Raw genomic sequence first — 13456 nt, forward strand, 5'->3', positions numbered from 1 at the left:
CTCGGAGCGAATCGAGAGTACAAAAGACAATAGATTTGACTGTTAATGTAATCATTATTGAAAGGTGATGAGCAGCAGAGAGAAAAGTGGGAGGGCAGAGACAGAGGGAGTCACAGCAGAGAGAGGGGATGGAATTTGAGTGAGCACCACTCCCCTTCCTCTTTACTTCTTACCACTTCTCAAATTAAAAAAAAGTATCATTCATTACAGCCTCTCAGTTACAGATCTTGTGCATGTGTGCGTTCCCTTTTGAATCTGAGCCCATTCATAGAGAGGACAGTGTCTACTCCAGCTGTAGTGCCTGTGTTGTGTGCGTCTGAGAGTGTGTGTCACACTGAATGACGGGGGGTGGGGGGGTGGGGGGGGGGGAGCGAGAGTGAGAGCTCATAGGGAAGATCTTAGGGGCAACAGATCTGGTTTGCACAGCAAATGCAACGGGATGGATTTCTGCACGACGTGAACGCGAGCAAGGAACAGCTGCCTCACACATAAAAAGGTCTGTAACTATTCCTCTTTTTAACAATCTCATGTATGATGCTGATGCTTCAGGCTGCTTTTTTATGAAATGTTTCCAAATTGTTTTTAAGAGGGAGACAGAGCAGGGACGGTGTTAATCTGATGTGTAATAGGGGATTCCTGCTGAATACAAAGAGCCATTATTCACCTCAGATGTGTCGGTCTCCTTTCAGTTGCCAACAGCTTTATTATTATTAGAGAGAGAGAACAAACACTGTTACAGAGAAGACATAAAGGGAAGATGAAATAGTAAAATGAAGGAAGAGAAAGACATAAATGTAAAAGTAGAGGGGAAGAATTCATGTATACATTCATTCACCGATTTGGGAAATAAGCGGGCTTTCTATGTGACAGTTGAGAATACGAGGGAAGGAGTGAGTGATGAGTGAAGCAATTGTAGCCCCAGATTGAGAGGAAATGGGAGGAGGACATAAAAGTGTTCTTTCAGGGCACTGAGAACAAGTGCAGGGTTTGTTTGTGTTTAAAATGATAGTATGACTCACCCTGTTCATCATAATAAACACAGAGTGAACATGAGCTGCACACAGACTAACAGTATCACATTTATTGTCATATGCACTCAGAAGTATCAGGAGTCATTAACAGATATGAGAATAAGGTGTAAAAATACACTTCACCACAGGGATGAACTAACAGACACGCACACACACACGCACACACACAAACAAACACTCAGACATCAAAGCAAAAGAGCTCATTATCCACACTGGTCACTGACCAAAAAACCTTCCAATACTTCCTATCCATGATGATTACTGTTTCTCAGGTTTTAACTCATGTTACCTTTCTGTCAGTTACAATAAGCCCTTTGCATCACCTTTGAGAACTCATTCCAATTTAGCTTTTTGAAATCCTTACTTTCATGCACCGAATATCTGAGAGAATCAGCTAACAGTTGAACAGCGGTGCTGGACCCCTGGTGTGGCTTCAAGTGCACTCAGGTGCACTGTGAGATTTTGTCATTCAAATGTAAAGGCAATGAATAAAAACATTAGCTTATTGTTTTGTAGACTAATTCAAATTCCACCTCTTCTTCTAAATTTGGAGTCTTGTATGTTATTTATTGGCATACTTGCTTACTTTAGTAAATACTGAAACAATCCAATCTGGAGAGAAATATATTGTTTGGTGTCTTGCTACCAAAAAAAGTGGGTGAGAGCTTCTGACGCATATTGAAACATCACTTTTTTCATAATTTCATCATTCCTGCATATCTCTGACCCGAACGTGGGTCATCTGTGGTATTATGGGGCTGCAGAGGCGATTTTGAATTCATGTGGTTGAGCCTCAGGTCTGTTTTCAGCTGATCTGGCTCAGAATATAATATATTAAATATGTTATGCTACTTTTATCTCCCGGCAATCTGTTGTCTGAACTGAAACTGTACGCGTGTCTGTGTGTGTGTGTGCATACACTATGTGAGAATCTTTTGTATTTTCCCATACATCCATGCATGAATGTAAATGAATAGTTCTGCTATTGGCTCAGCTTGTCTTTGTCTGTTTAGGCATGTAGTATGAATACAGTATGAGAAAATATGCGTGCGCACACACACACACACAGAATATGGCCCAAATGCCATGACATTTTGCCACACATGGATCTTGTCCATTATTCATGAAGTGAAGAGCTAATACCAGAACTGCACAGACAACAGAATATGCTTATCTGGGAAGTTAAAAGTTTTCGTAAATATTTGCATTTTCTGCATGCATGGACTGCAAAAATGTCAGTAATGTCCTGGGTTTTTTTCACTGTCACCGAAAGATATCTCATGGTTTTAATTCGAAACAGTTGAGAGTCCAAGGTTGTCTATGTTTGGTCCTGAATGGACAAGCTATTGTGAATATAAAAAAGCCCTATGCAAAATAATACATTTTATAAATAAAAACATAAAACCAGACTCACATGAATCTTCAGAATAAACGAAAATAAAACATACAGATTAAATGTGTTTTAGCTCTACCAAATACCAAATAATTTAAATTTAGTTTTTGAAAACAAACTATAATTACTATATTGTATGATTTTATTGTCATATTATTAAAGCTAGTTGATCACTTTCTAACACTTCAAACACCTTTAGAACATAAAACTGCAAAGGTATGTACAGCAAATGTTATTTAAATAAAACAAATGTCAGGCAGTATTAAAACCCAGCATGCACATAACAAACACACACTTTACTAAAGACTTTCTACAAATACATATTATTAGGGCAACAAAAGCACAGGATATTTATGTGGACAGAACACATTAGATAAGACAAATTGTGCCAAATATACATTGACAACACTGACAGTGAGGAAGATTATAAGGAGATGATGTGAAAATGAAGGAGGATGGAGGGTGAGGACCAGATTGAGAAAGTGGAGCAGAGGAAGCTTCACGGCACAATGTCTCAGGAGGAGTTTTGCTGTACGTACTCCACCAGCGGAGGATGAGATTGTTTGAGGAGTGACTTGCAGAGACTGTGCAGCTCAGGAAGGCGTTCAGGACAAAAGGGAGATTTGGGAGTCAAGGCTCACTGTCTATAGATACAGGCTGCTGGTGGGCAAAACAGAAGCTCAAGTCAAAACCAAACAAGCAAAGGTGGAGCAGAGAGAGAAGAAAGCTGTGGAACTTATGGAGAGAAATGTGCTCAAGGCAGCCCAGTTTGAAGAGTGTGCAGTAGAGATAGCCAATACAGAATATATTAAAAGCTCTTGACATAGCCGAGAGGGCAATGCTGACATTGAAAAAGATGAAATACATAATCAGAAAAAAGTCATAGCTGAGAGTGAAAAGGAAGAGCACTTCTGCAAGAACCCATTGATAAGCTCCAGGCTGGAAGATTCAGGAGGAAACAGGAGAATAAGGAGTCTGAAAGGCAGAACAGTTTGAAAAATGCCTGAACTCCACATGGCCCTGACTGGGACTGCTGAGGGGACGAGACTCCTTCTATGTTAAGTTGTAAAGGAAGGACATATATGCAAGTTGAGTAAATGCATGTCAAAGAATCTCAGGCTCTGGTGATGTCCAGGGCAAGAGGAAGCTCTTCTTGCTTCAGCGTTACAAACTGTGGCTAGCTCAACTTACAGTATGAGCTGATGTCTAGAAGAGTAACCATCACAGAGTTTTAGAGCCACCAGAGGACCTCCCTGTCAGACCTTAACCCTCGTGTTTTCTTGACATTCGCATTACTTCCTCATTGTTGAGTAAAAAAAAAAAATGTAAAAATTTTGGCAAATGTTTTTTCTTCTGAGCTCAATAAAAGCCACTTCAATAAAAGTATTGAAGTTGTAACCATTCCTTTTGCCACAAACTGGGCGAGCACATTTGATGAATGTTTATAAGCAATCCTCATAAAATTAGGAAAAGTCATGAAGTATCAAGCTGATGAAACAATGTTGCATATTTTTTTTTGAGCTGTTAACGAGGACCCGAGGTCTCCAAGACCCAAAACAGAACATTAGAGTTAGGCAACAGCTGAAGTTAAGCATGGCTCTTGTTACAAATACTCAAGAACAAATGAGATTACAGCTCAGTGGGAGAGAGGTAAAAATGAGGCACCAAGTGCACAAAAAGTGAAATTAAGTCCATTTTCAACAGCCAGCAATTTATTCGCTCAGTCTCAGAAAAGAAATGTAGGGAGGCTCAGGCTCAGCTGACCAAAGCACTGACCAAAGTCAAGAGAGTCTTTGGGATGTGGAGAGAATCAGCATGGAGACAGAGGATCAGCTGGTGACTGTATCCAGCTGAATGAGTAGCAAGTAAGGCATGATTGCAGAACATTTTATCTAGGAGGAAAATAAAACCCAGACCCATCACATACCGAAGAAAAACAGAGACTTAACACCCCCTGAAAATCTTCATTTTGCTGACCCACCAATGGTTTAACTTCTGACCTTGCTGCAGTGATGTAGAAGTGTACTCCAAGGTGTGGTCAGCACACGGTGACATCACTGTTGGATGTGGTTACAGGTGCAATAAAGAAAACTGCTGACCACTCCCATACCGCTGATGCTAGGTTACACTTAAAGAGGGAAGCGAACGAGAGAGAGCAGACACATGGCTGTGTTGCTCAGCAGGAAACACATAATGCAGAAGATTGCTGACCATTTGGAGACGAGAATAAACTCAGATCCAATATGTCTTACCTCAACACGTAAAAAATAAAAAATAAATTCAACATTTATATAATTTTCCTAATAAAGACGCATCATTTTCCCAATTAGCCTTGGTAACTATTCCGAAGGAAAATAGGCTAACTACCGGTATTTATTATATGTAGGCGGGTGTATGTGTGTGTGCATGTGTATGTCTGACCTGTTCAGCCTCAGCGGGACTGCACGGCCTGCCCTCTTAAAGTAGATTAGCTTGAAAAAAAACTGAACGTACCTTGTTGCCTGGATACAAAAAGCATCATTAAGCCCAATTATCAGCCACTTCAGCTGACAATGAACAAGCTTCATCACAGATTTCAAAACAACATATCATTAACAACAGCAACCTATACAGAGCAGGAAAGAGTAGGAGGGGACGACAAAAAGACTGTGGATAAGATGAAGAAAAAGTGGCAGAGTAGAAGAAATAAGAGCAGACAGATGCAGAGTGAGCAAGCAGGCGGAGGCTCAGAGTCATGTTCATGGACATTCCTGATGACTGACCCCTTTTGAGCTTAAATTACAGTAGTCCTAAGGAGTAAAATTGAGGTGGAATTTGGAGATCCAAAATTACAGGTGGACCCTTTTTCTCCACTATCAGCAATTAAAACTTTTGATGAATATGTTGTTAATATACCTGAAATCCAGACGGTCACATAATTTCAGGAATTAATTGAATGAAAGTATGTTGATTGAGTGAGGACGGCAAAAAAACAGAAAAAATAAATATTTAGAAGATAGCAGAATGGTAACTCATGTGCAGCGAATATCAATACTTCAACTCAGTTTTTCATTGGGCTGGGAAGACCACTAGGAGTATTTGATAAAGAAAACAGAGTTTGGGCAAGAGAGCATGCAATCATAGAAAGAGGGAGCATCTTGCCTCATCCCTCCTCATTATTCTGTGTATCTCCCTGAAGGTACAATGGGCTGCAAATTAAAGAGAGCAGAGTTCTTGTCAACTGTACCATCCAGAGAGAGACAAACGGAGAGAAGGAGAAACGAGAATGGAAGGGAATGAATAAGTGGAGAAGAAAAGAGTTTGGGGACAGAGTAGCTTGCTTAAACTTCAAAAGCAACATTACTCAATAGAAGATTAAGAAAAGCTTTGTAACAACATTGACATGTGTCACAGGTTCAGAATGAAACACTGGATTCAAACTGGTGCAACACATTTAATTATAGGATTTACTTGTTCAAAACTTATTTTAGACAATAGTCAGCAACATTGTTCACATCATCATCTGTGGTTGAACTCAATGTGCATCAGCTCTGATATCGTTCTGGACTGCGAATGGGGCTGCAATAACCTCAACAGTCTTGCTTTAAACTTCTCATAATGCTTCACTGTAAATGCTCAGTAACAGTTACACAATAACAGTAAATATTGACATGTGTACTCTGCAGCACCATGTTCTCTACAAAAGTACAAAAAACACATATCAAACAATAAACATATTTTTAGACCTGCATGAGCAGAATTCTCCATGCTCCACACGATTCTCCCATCAACTGTTCTACAGGTTGAAAATCACATAGTGCCCCTTCATTGCATTCACTGTATGACCTAGGTAGCCACGCTAGCCATGAAGCCTTATTATCTCTGCTGGCTGGGTAATACATGAGCTAAACCTAGTTTTCCAGCCTATCTGACTAGTTTATTCCATGGATGTATATAAGAAATAAGTTCTAATAATACATCCATGGTTTATTCTCTACAGGCTGACAGGTTTAACTCTGCTAGTTAACAGCCTGTCTACTAGCAATATTCTTAAATTTAACAAACTACACACAAAACACTGTTTATAGGTCACAGTAAAAAGCTACAAAATAACACCAAACAAACTACTAGGGTTAGTCTACATTAACTAAACATTTACCGTGCTTTAGTGACTCCAAATGACCATTAGCTAAAGATAACACTTTTAGTAGCCTGTGAATTGCTTACGCTAACGCTAATCGCTAACACCCAGCTACATTAGCCTGCAAATTGCTGCTAATCGCTAGTGCTTCCAACACATACACATATCCCAGCCTTGCATGTAAACTCAAATTCAGAGTATTTTTTCTGTCCTAAACAAATGTTTATAGTGTTTACAAAAGTTTATACTGTATTTTATCATGATAAAAGTCCCATTATAGTAGGCTACTCTTACCTGTGCAAACATATTTATGACAATATTTATGTCAGCAACACTCAACTATCGCTCTTGAATAGCCACTGACACAGCTGAGCTCACAACGCCCTCTGCTGAACTTTTTTCGCTCTAGCACAGACACACACACAGTAAATACAGTACAGTTAAACTACAAAGTGTCCACATTTTGAAATGGGGGGCTTCTAATATGCATTTAGTGTTTTCTAAACCAGTCTTCACACTATACCGTCCTGTTCTTTACAAATGTACTGAAAATGGTCTTCATGGGGGCCACACATGCAGCTACTGCAGCTCAAAGGCTCATGGAGAAGGTACAATGAATATAGTTTACTCCACTTCCCTGAATGTAAAGTGGCAAAGCACACATACGGTCCATGGTGAAATGCATAACCATAAAATGGAGAAGAATGAGGAGAGAGCTGGCAGATAAGAGAGAAATTAGCACACACCACTGTGAGGAGAGGAGTGTGTGCTGACCTCTTGCTTTCATTCTGTTCATGGTCAATTATTCCTCCCTTTGAAGTGTCTTTCTCTGCTGTCATAGATCAAGTCAAGACAGAGGGCTGGCCTAACCCAAATACAAAACAGCCTTTGCTCTCCCTTTCCCACTGTCTCTCACCAACACAAAGACTGTGAACATTTCTACATGACAATGCTCAGTCACATCTTCTAGTCAGTTTTGTGCCATGCCAGTAATTTGCAGTGAAACATTATTAGCAGTTTTAATATGTGGTAGAGGAGGGTTGGCTCTCAGCTGTCTTTGTGAAAGCTGATTATGAGGAGTTTAATTTCATCAGATAAGGATGCCTTCATTTATGAGCGTACAGCAGCTCCAGGCACCAAGCCTGACAGGCATTCAATGAGACAAGCACTCCCCCTGCTGTTACTCTTCATCACAGTCTGGTCAGAAGAGCTCCTTCGGTCTGTCATGCTCCCTGACTTTACCATGTGAACAACTCTTAATAACAGCCACCACAACAGACCAGCATCCATAGGTTTTTTTGTATTTTTTGTTTTTAGCCAGAAACTCATCCTTATGCATTATACATTTATTCATTGCACACATTTTTAGTGATCAGGTAACAATTCTGTAACCCCCCACTTCAAAGAATCATATTCTGTTTATAGTGAAATATACCTTTTTATACTTTGACTAAGAACATACAGTGATAGTATATTACATGATTATGGGTATTTCATACAGATTTCGTACATTATAACATAACATGGCATGTTGATTGTACCTGCCTGTTTCTTTGCTGCAAATATCTTTTTCCAAGTTATTTATCTGCAGTCTATAATCTGTTTAGCCTCAAAAACAAGTGTTTTCAGATATTTATTTTGCAGTTTAATGCCAGATGGGTGAGGTTAACCATCTAGGGCAATGCAGTATTTGTAAGTCAATTTGGTGGTTCTTAATTTTCCCAAATTCTCCATCTGGTGCTCCAAGAGGGCTAAAAGAAAATATTATTTGCAATTATTTAAGGGAAGTCTCTTGTGCATCTGGGCCTCTCGAAGTGAATAGTTGGCCCTGAAGCAGAATTGCAGAAGTGCTCTCTGCCTTCCTCTTAATCTCTGCCAAAGCTGAAGATGTGGGTGAAAGCTCTTGTGTCAGCAAGCATCTGCCATGCTGAAGTGTCCTGGAGGGAAAAACTAAATCCCTGGCAGCTTCAACAGACAAAAGAGAATTTCTCCTACAGGTCATTTAAATTATGAATGTGTCAGTGTCTTTCTGTTGTTTCACAATAAATCTCACACGCATTTTTTTTTTTCTCTCATGCAAATCTAAGCAGAACGTCAGCCAGGACGTCAGGGATGGAGGTCCCTTTGGTGGACCATAATGAGACTGGTATCTCTCCAATAGACAATGGGACATTCCTGCGTTTCTCCCCAACCTCTGCTTCCACGTCAGCGGCCGCCTCGTCACCAGGACGTCAGGGCAACGTTTATGTCTACGTGTGGCTCTTCCTCGGCCTGCTGGTATTCCTGCTGACACTGCTCATCATCTCCCTCCACAGGCTGAAGAACATCATCTCCTCCTCCTCCTCTGTTCCCGACTGCAGCAGCGAGGGAGGGAGCTCCTTCACCAACATGGAGATCTGTAGCATCTCGTCTCAGAGGTCCACCATCTCCTCACTGTCCACCTGAGGGAGTCGGGAGGGGGAACATACAGGCACATAGACATGTATGTAGTCATGCATGCAACAGGCAAGCATGCACACACACAAAGCACATAAAGGCCCAGCACCTCCTCACTGTGACATACAAACACAATAACAATCCGTCAGTCACAAAGACGAAATGGCATTACATTCCATGCACGCATATTCTAATCCCGATGGTCCACTGAGTCTGGTGAGTCCATGCTATTTGCGTAGGCACAGGGGAAATATAGCTCACAATGTGATGAAGAGGTCTTGAGGGGTGTGTGTGACTGAACCCTTCTGAGCCTTATTTCAACAATCAAGACAAATGAACCTGACAAACTGCTTTCCCTCTGCAGGAACAAGCATAATGAGGAACTATTATCTCTCCTATTCATTTTTGTAAAATTAATTTCCTGTACTGTGCTGTGTCATATTTACTGTAGAACAAATAACATTGTTTTCAAGTGATGCTTTGTACAGCATGTCTCATAATGTCTGTCGACTACATTTCAAAATCAGATTTCCAATAATATTAAAGGCCATTAATTGGTACAGAAATGCATACTTGTGCCTCAGTTGTTCAGTAAGACTTTGGGATGCTGTAACTTCATTTTGTTTTTACCATAAGAAAGAATCAGATACCTTAAAAACTGTACACACACCAAAATGATTCCCCAAAGTCTGGGGAAAGGATATTGCACAAACACCCTGCTGTGGATGTGAAGGCGAGAAGGAAATGAGGGTTGTGTCTTAGACTACTGACAGGCAGTCAGCCTCTGACTGCAGCTACAGGCAGAGCAGGTCAAAAGTGGCATACACAACAAGATCAAATTCTGGCCCTGAAAGACAGGTCTACCAGCGTAACGGATTACTCTCCTCTTGCCTGTCAGCTCATATGGCGTCTGATTACAGTCTCCATAGTGACTTAAGCACGAGCGCTGTGTGCAGCTGTCAGCCTTGTCTGTATTCCAGGCTTAAGCTACAGTAATGGCCGTTTCTGCTCAAAATACATCATTTATATTTTAATGCTGTGAGATAGTTTCTTTGACATGGCAACAAAAATACACCACACAGTCAGAACAAATTATTTGAAAAAGTTTCATTCATCTTTGTGACACATTTTCCCAAAATTTAATAACAACTAAAGAACCCTGAAGGCTCAGAGAGCAGTGATGACGGCTACGAAGCCTTGAACAAAACGAGGAGTCAGATCTGTCAGTGTTCTTTTTCACAAATCCTCTTTGTTCTCACATTAATCTGTGCATTTCAGGTGTATCAGCCAAACTCTTCGGTTCCCCCATGTATAGTCAGCTTGTTCACATTTTGTATTATAGATTAGATCTTTAATGGTTGGATTTTTCATATAAACACCTTGGAGGATTCATGTAGTATAATCCACAAATTAAAGCAGTAAATTAATAGATTGTAAATGTATATGCGTTGGATGCACCCACACAATTTAAGAAACTGATGTAAGCAAGGAACATAATGATATGTTTCTAGTTTCATCCCTAAATTTAGATAACAAAATGTTTAGTGTTTCCACAAAAAAAAATGGTTCATTATTTCAGCTGTTGATGAATCTGCATGCACACCAGTCAAGAGGTTATTATGTCCAGAAGCTTTTGGTTTAATGTAACACAAAAGATGCACATTTGAAATAATCACTAAAAGATTTGTTTTCAAGTTAACCAAGAAGTAAAATAATTGTTTTAGTCTGGTGATGTTAAAAAAAAATACTGTGCAGATTAAATCCCGTGATTATGTTGTTTTGCCATTTGAGTTAAAAGCTCCTATTTTCAGCCTTGCAAACACAGAGACATTATTCAGTGAAGATACAAAGTAGATTAAAATTCTTTTCATTTCCAACTTGAGTGACCTGTGTCTTTATACTAACATGGATACCTTACCTTACCTTGCATGATTTACTGTCCTGTATACCTTGTGACTGCCAATCTGACTTTTGTCCATGGGTTAAATGAATGCCACTAATGATTTCTTCCTTTCTTACACGTTGAACATATCCAGTTAACTGAAACTCCTAGTACATGAACACAACACGTCTACAGCAACTTGTGATACATGCAGTTAACAATTCACACCTGGAAAAGGCTCAGCTCAAACACATTTTTACAGTTTTCCTTTCAGAAGCTCTGCATGAGAGGCTTTGGTTTACATGCCTTGCTCAAGAGAACTTTGGCTGCTTCATGGATTTGATTTAAGCAGGAGATCATGCAGGACCAGACCCTACAGATGGAAAAAGCTCTAATGAAATGGAAACTGGAAATTTTGTAAAGCTAGCATTTCTCTGTCGGTCTAAAGAAGTATCTGTGTTCTTGGGAAGTGCTGCAGAATATGACATTTAAAATAAAAATCACAGCAAAGCAGGTAGTTTAAGAACATAGTCAAGTGAGGGCAACATTTTAACTCAAGAGTCTCTTGAAATCATTTGAGGAAGAAAGATTCCTGAGAGACTGGTGTCTTGTGAATGCTACAATAAGACGTCCTTGTCTCACTCTCTCTGTGCAGCACTACTGTCATGAAGCAAAAACCTTTAGTGAAACAGAATATGTGACCAATGAAAAGTCAAGTCATCAAATTCTTTGCATATTTTATTTTTCTTATCATGATTTTTTTTTCAACTCACACATGTCATATTTTACATCTTTGCAATAAAACATGAATACAATAGTTTTTAGGGTTTCATAGATCCAAAAATATTTAACCTTTTTTTGGATACGTAAGTTGAACCTGTCGATAGAGTATGTGCATGTGCGCATTTGATCAAGATGGCTTCACACATACAGTACATCTCACATTTCATCCCCTCATCTCCTCCCTCCTCCCCACCTCTATCAGCTACAGAATCATGATATTGCTTACAACTGTGAGGTTGTAAAACCTAATAATCACACATGAGCTCAACGTTTTAAATACAAACATCAATGCACAAATAATCCCGTAGGGAAAATGGACCTAAACAAAATGGCAGCCGACCAGAAAGAACCAAGCTAATAAATAATGATATGTGATTGGTGCAAAGTGCAAATACAAAACAAACTTTTACATTGATTTGATTCTCTTTTTTTAAATAATCAACAAATGTGGGTAAGTGAAGCTTTCCTTTGAGCTTTCAGTCTTATTCAGCTGATTAAGTCTCCCACCAAGCCTGAACCAAGACTATATGTACATATTTGACAAAACAATCACCAAATATACAAAGGAAATCATGTCAGTCTTGTGGTTGTCATCCTTGGTGGCACTGGCAAGATCTCTTTATCATTACCATCTCCGGCAAAATTATCACCATCCTTGACACCGCCGTTATTACCATCAGTCTTGTCAACATTATAATAATTATTACACAATATTTTACATACAGCAAGTCATTAATAAATTAAAGGTGAGAAGCGCAGTTTGTGTAGTGAAAGAACATGTGTAGACTCTGACGGAAGCAGAGCCTTACTTACATAAAAACCCTGCTGCAGGTAAAAGGAAAAAATATTAACATTATAAAATAAAATAAAAACAGATCAAATTAAATAAGATCAAATAAAACATAACCCCAGGCAATTTTTTAAGGGTGAATTTAAGATCAAGCCAATAGCACCGTTTTTTAATCGAGGGTGGGGCTGGTTCATTTCTCACCATTTCTAATCAGTTTAGACACATTGAAGGAGTCTTAATTTATAGTCCACCCATATAATTCCCAGACTGAACTACCCTCAAATGAAAAGTATAGAACAAAATTGATAAGGAAGAAAAATATAAGGGAAAACAAAACTTAGGTTCTTTGTCTGTGAAGCATTAAGCGTACCAGGATGGGCAACTGCAACCAGTCCTGTGAGTGGTACGGGTATGATCGACCTCTAAGGTCTGCTTGACTTGCTCTTTTTCCCCCATTCTGCAGTCTGTCTATTATATTAGCAGGTTTTGGTGTGTATCTTCAGGGTATTATGTGTCTGTGGTTACACATGTGCGCGTACGTACACGCACGCACAGAGGAAGTTATTTCCACCAGCGCTGCCGCATCCTCAAATCAAGTAAACTTCACAAGGGAATAGAGCCTAAGGTCCGATACTTGTTTTTCCTTCGTCTCGGTACCTGTAGTTTCCCCGCGTTGCAGATACACAGCAGAATGCATCACTTCCTCTCCCTCTTGTTCTTCTCTCCTCCCTCCATCCTCCTCTTCCTCACGCTGTCCACCTCAGTACCTGTTCTGGTGTTCGTAGTGCCAGCGGTTGAAGTCTATGTTGAATGCCACAATGCTGCCGGACGCCATGCCAGTGATCAGAGTCCTGAGGGCAGAGCACACAGAAAGTCACATCTGTAAACCAAACTATACACATACGCTATAAAATACCTTTTTTTTTAGGGTTGCAGTGCATCAATCATTGTACATTGTACATTTATACAGATCATTACTGATCATTCAGTATTCTCTGCTGTCCCCTTTGAGGTGACCCAG

General features: G+C 39.8%; 2 protein-coding genes across 26 annotated transcripts in view; one reads left to right on the plus strand and one right to left on the minus strand.

The window, feature by feature from the left end:
• Positions 1–370: 370 nt before the first annotated feature.
• Positions 371–10857, plus strand: LOC122888875 (serine-rich and transmembrane domain-containing protein 1). Of its 2 annotated transcripts, none has more exons than XM_044223866.1 (2): positions 371–496; positions 8632–10857. In XM_044223866.1, exon 2 carries the CDS (start codon positions 8657–8659, stop codon positions 8987–8989), a length of 333 nt encoding a protein of 110 aa, XP_044079801.1. In that variant the 5' UTR covers positions 371–496; positions 8632–8656; the 3' UTR covers positions 8990–10857. The 2 variants fall into 2 exon arrangements, with proteins under 2 accessions (XP_044079801.1, XP_044079799.1); XM_044223864.1 differs by having other exon boundaries at positions 377–496; positions 8635–10857.
• A 725-nt stretch (positions 10858–11582) lies between these two features.
• The window catches only part of nbeaa (neurobeachin a), a 93202-nt gene continuing 91328 nt past the window's right edge, over positions 11583–13456 (minus strand). For all 24 annotated transcript variants that reach the window (XM_044223857.1, XM_044223853.1, XM_044223833.1 and 21 more), the window contains one exon: positions 11583–13286. In XM_044223857.1, coding sequence (XP_044079792.1) covers positions 13196–13286 — 91 coding nt within the window. In that variant the 3' untranslated portion in view covers positions 11583–13195. The remainder of the gene's footprint in view (positions 13287–13456) is intronic.

The sequence above is a fragment of the Siniperca chuatsi genome, linkage group LG14 (assembly GCF_020085105.1).
Source record: "Siniperca chuatsi isolate FFG_IHB_CAS linkage group LG14, ASM2008510v1, whole genome shotgun sequence".
In the NCBI taxonomy this organism is placed as follows: Eukaryota; Metazoa; Chordata; class Actinopteri; order Centrarchiformes; family Sinipercidae; genus Siniperca; species Siniperca chuatsi.

Bases quoted from the DNA above. Each gene is read 5' to 3' on its own strand.
- LOC122888875 (XM_044223866.1), top strand. From the start codon at position 8,657: ATGGAGGTCCCTTTGGTGGACCATAATGAGACTGGTATCTCTCCAATA.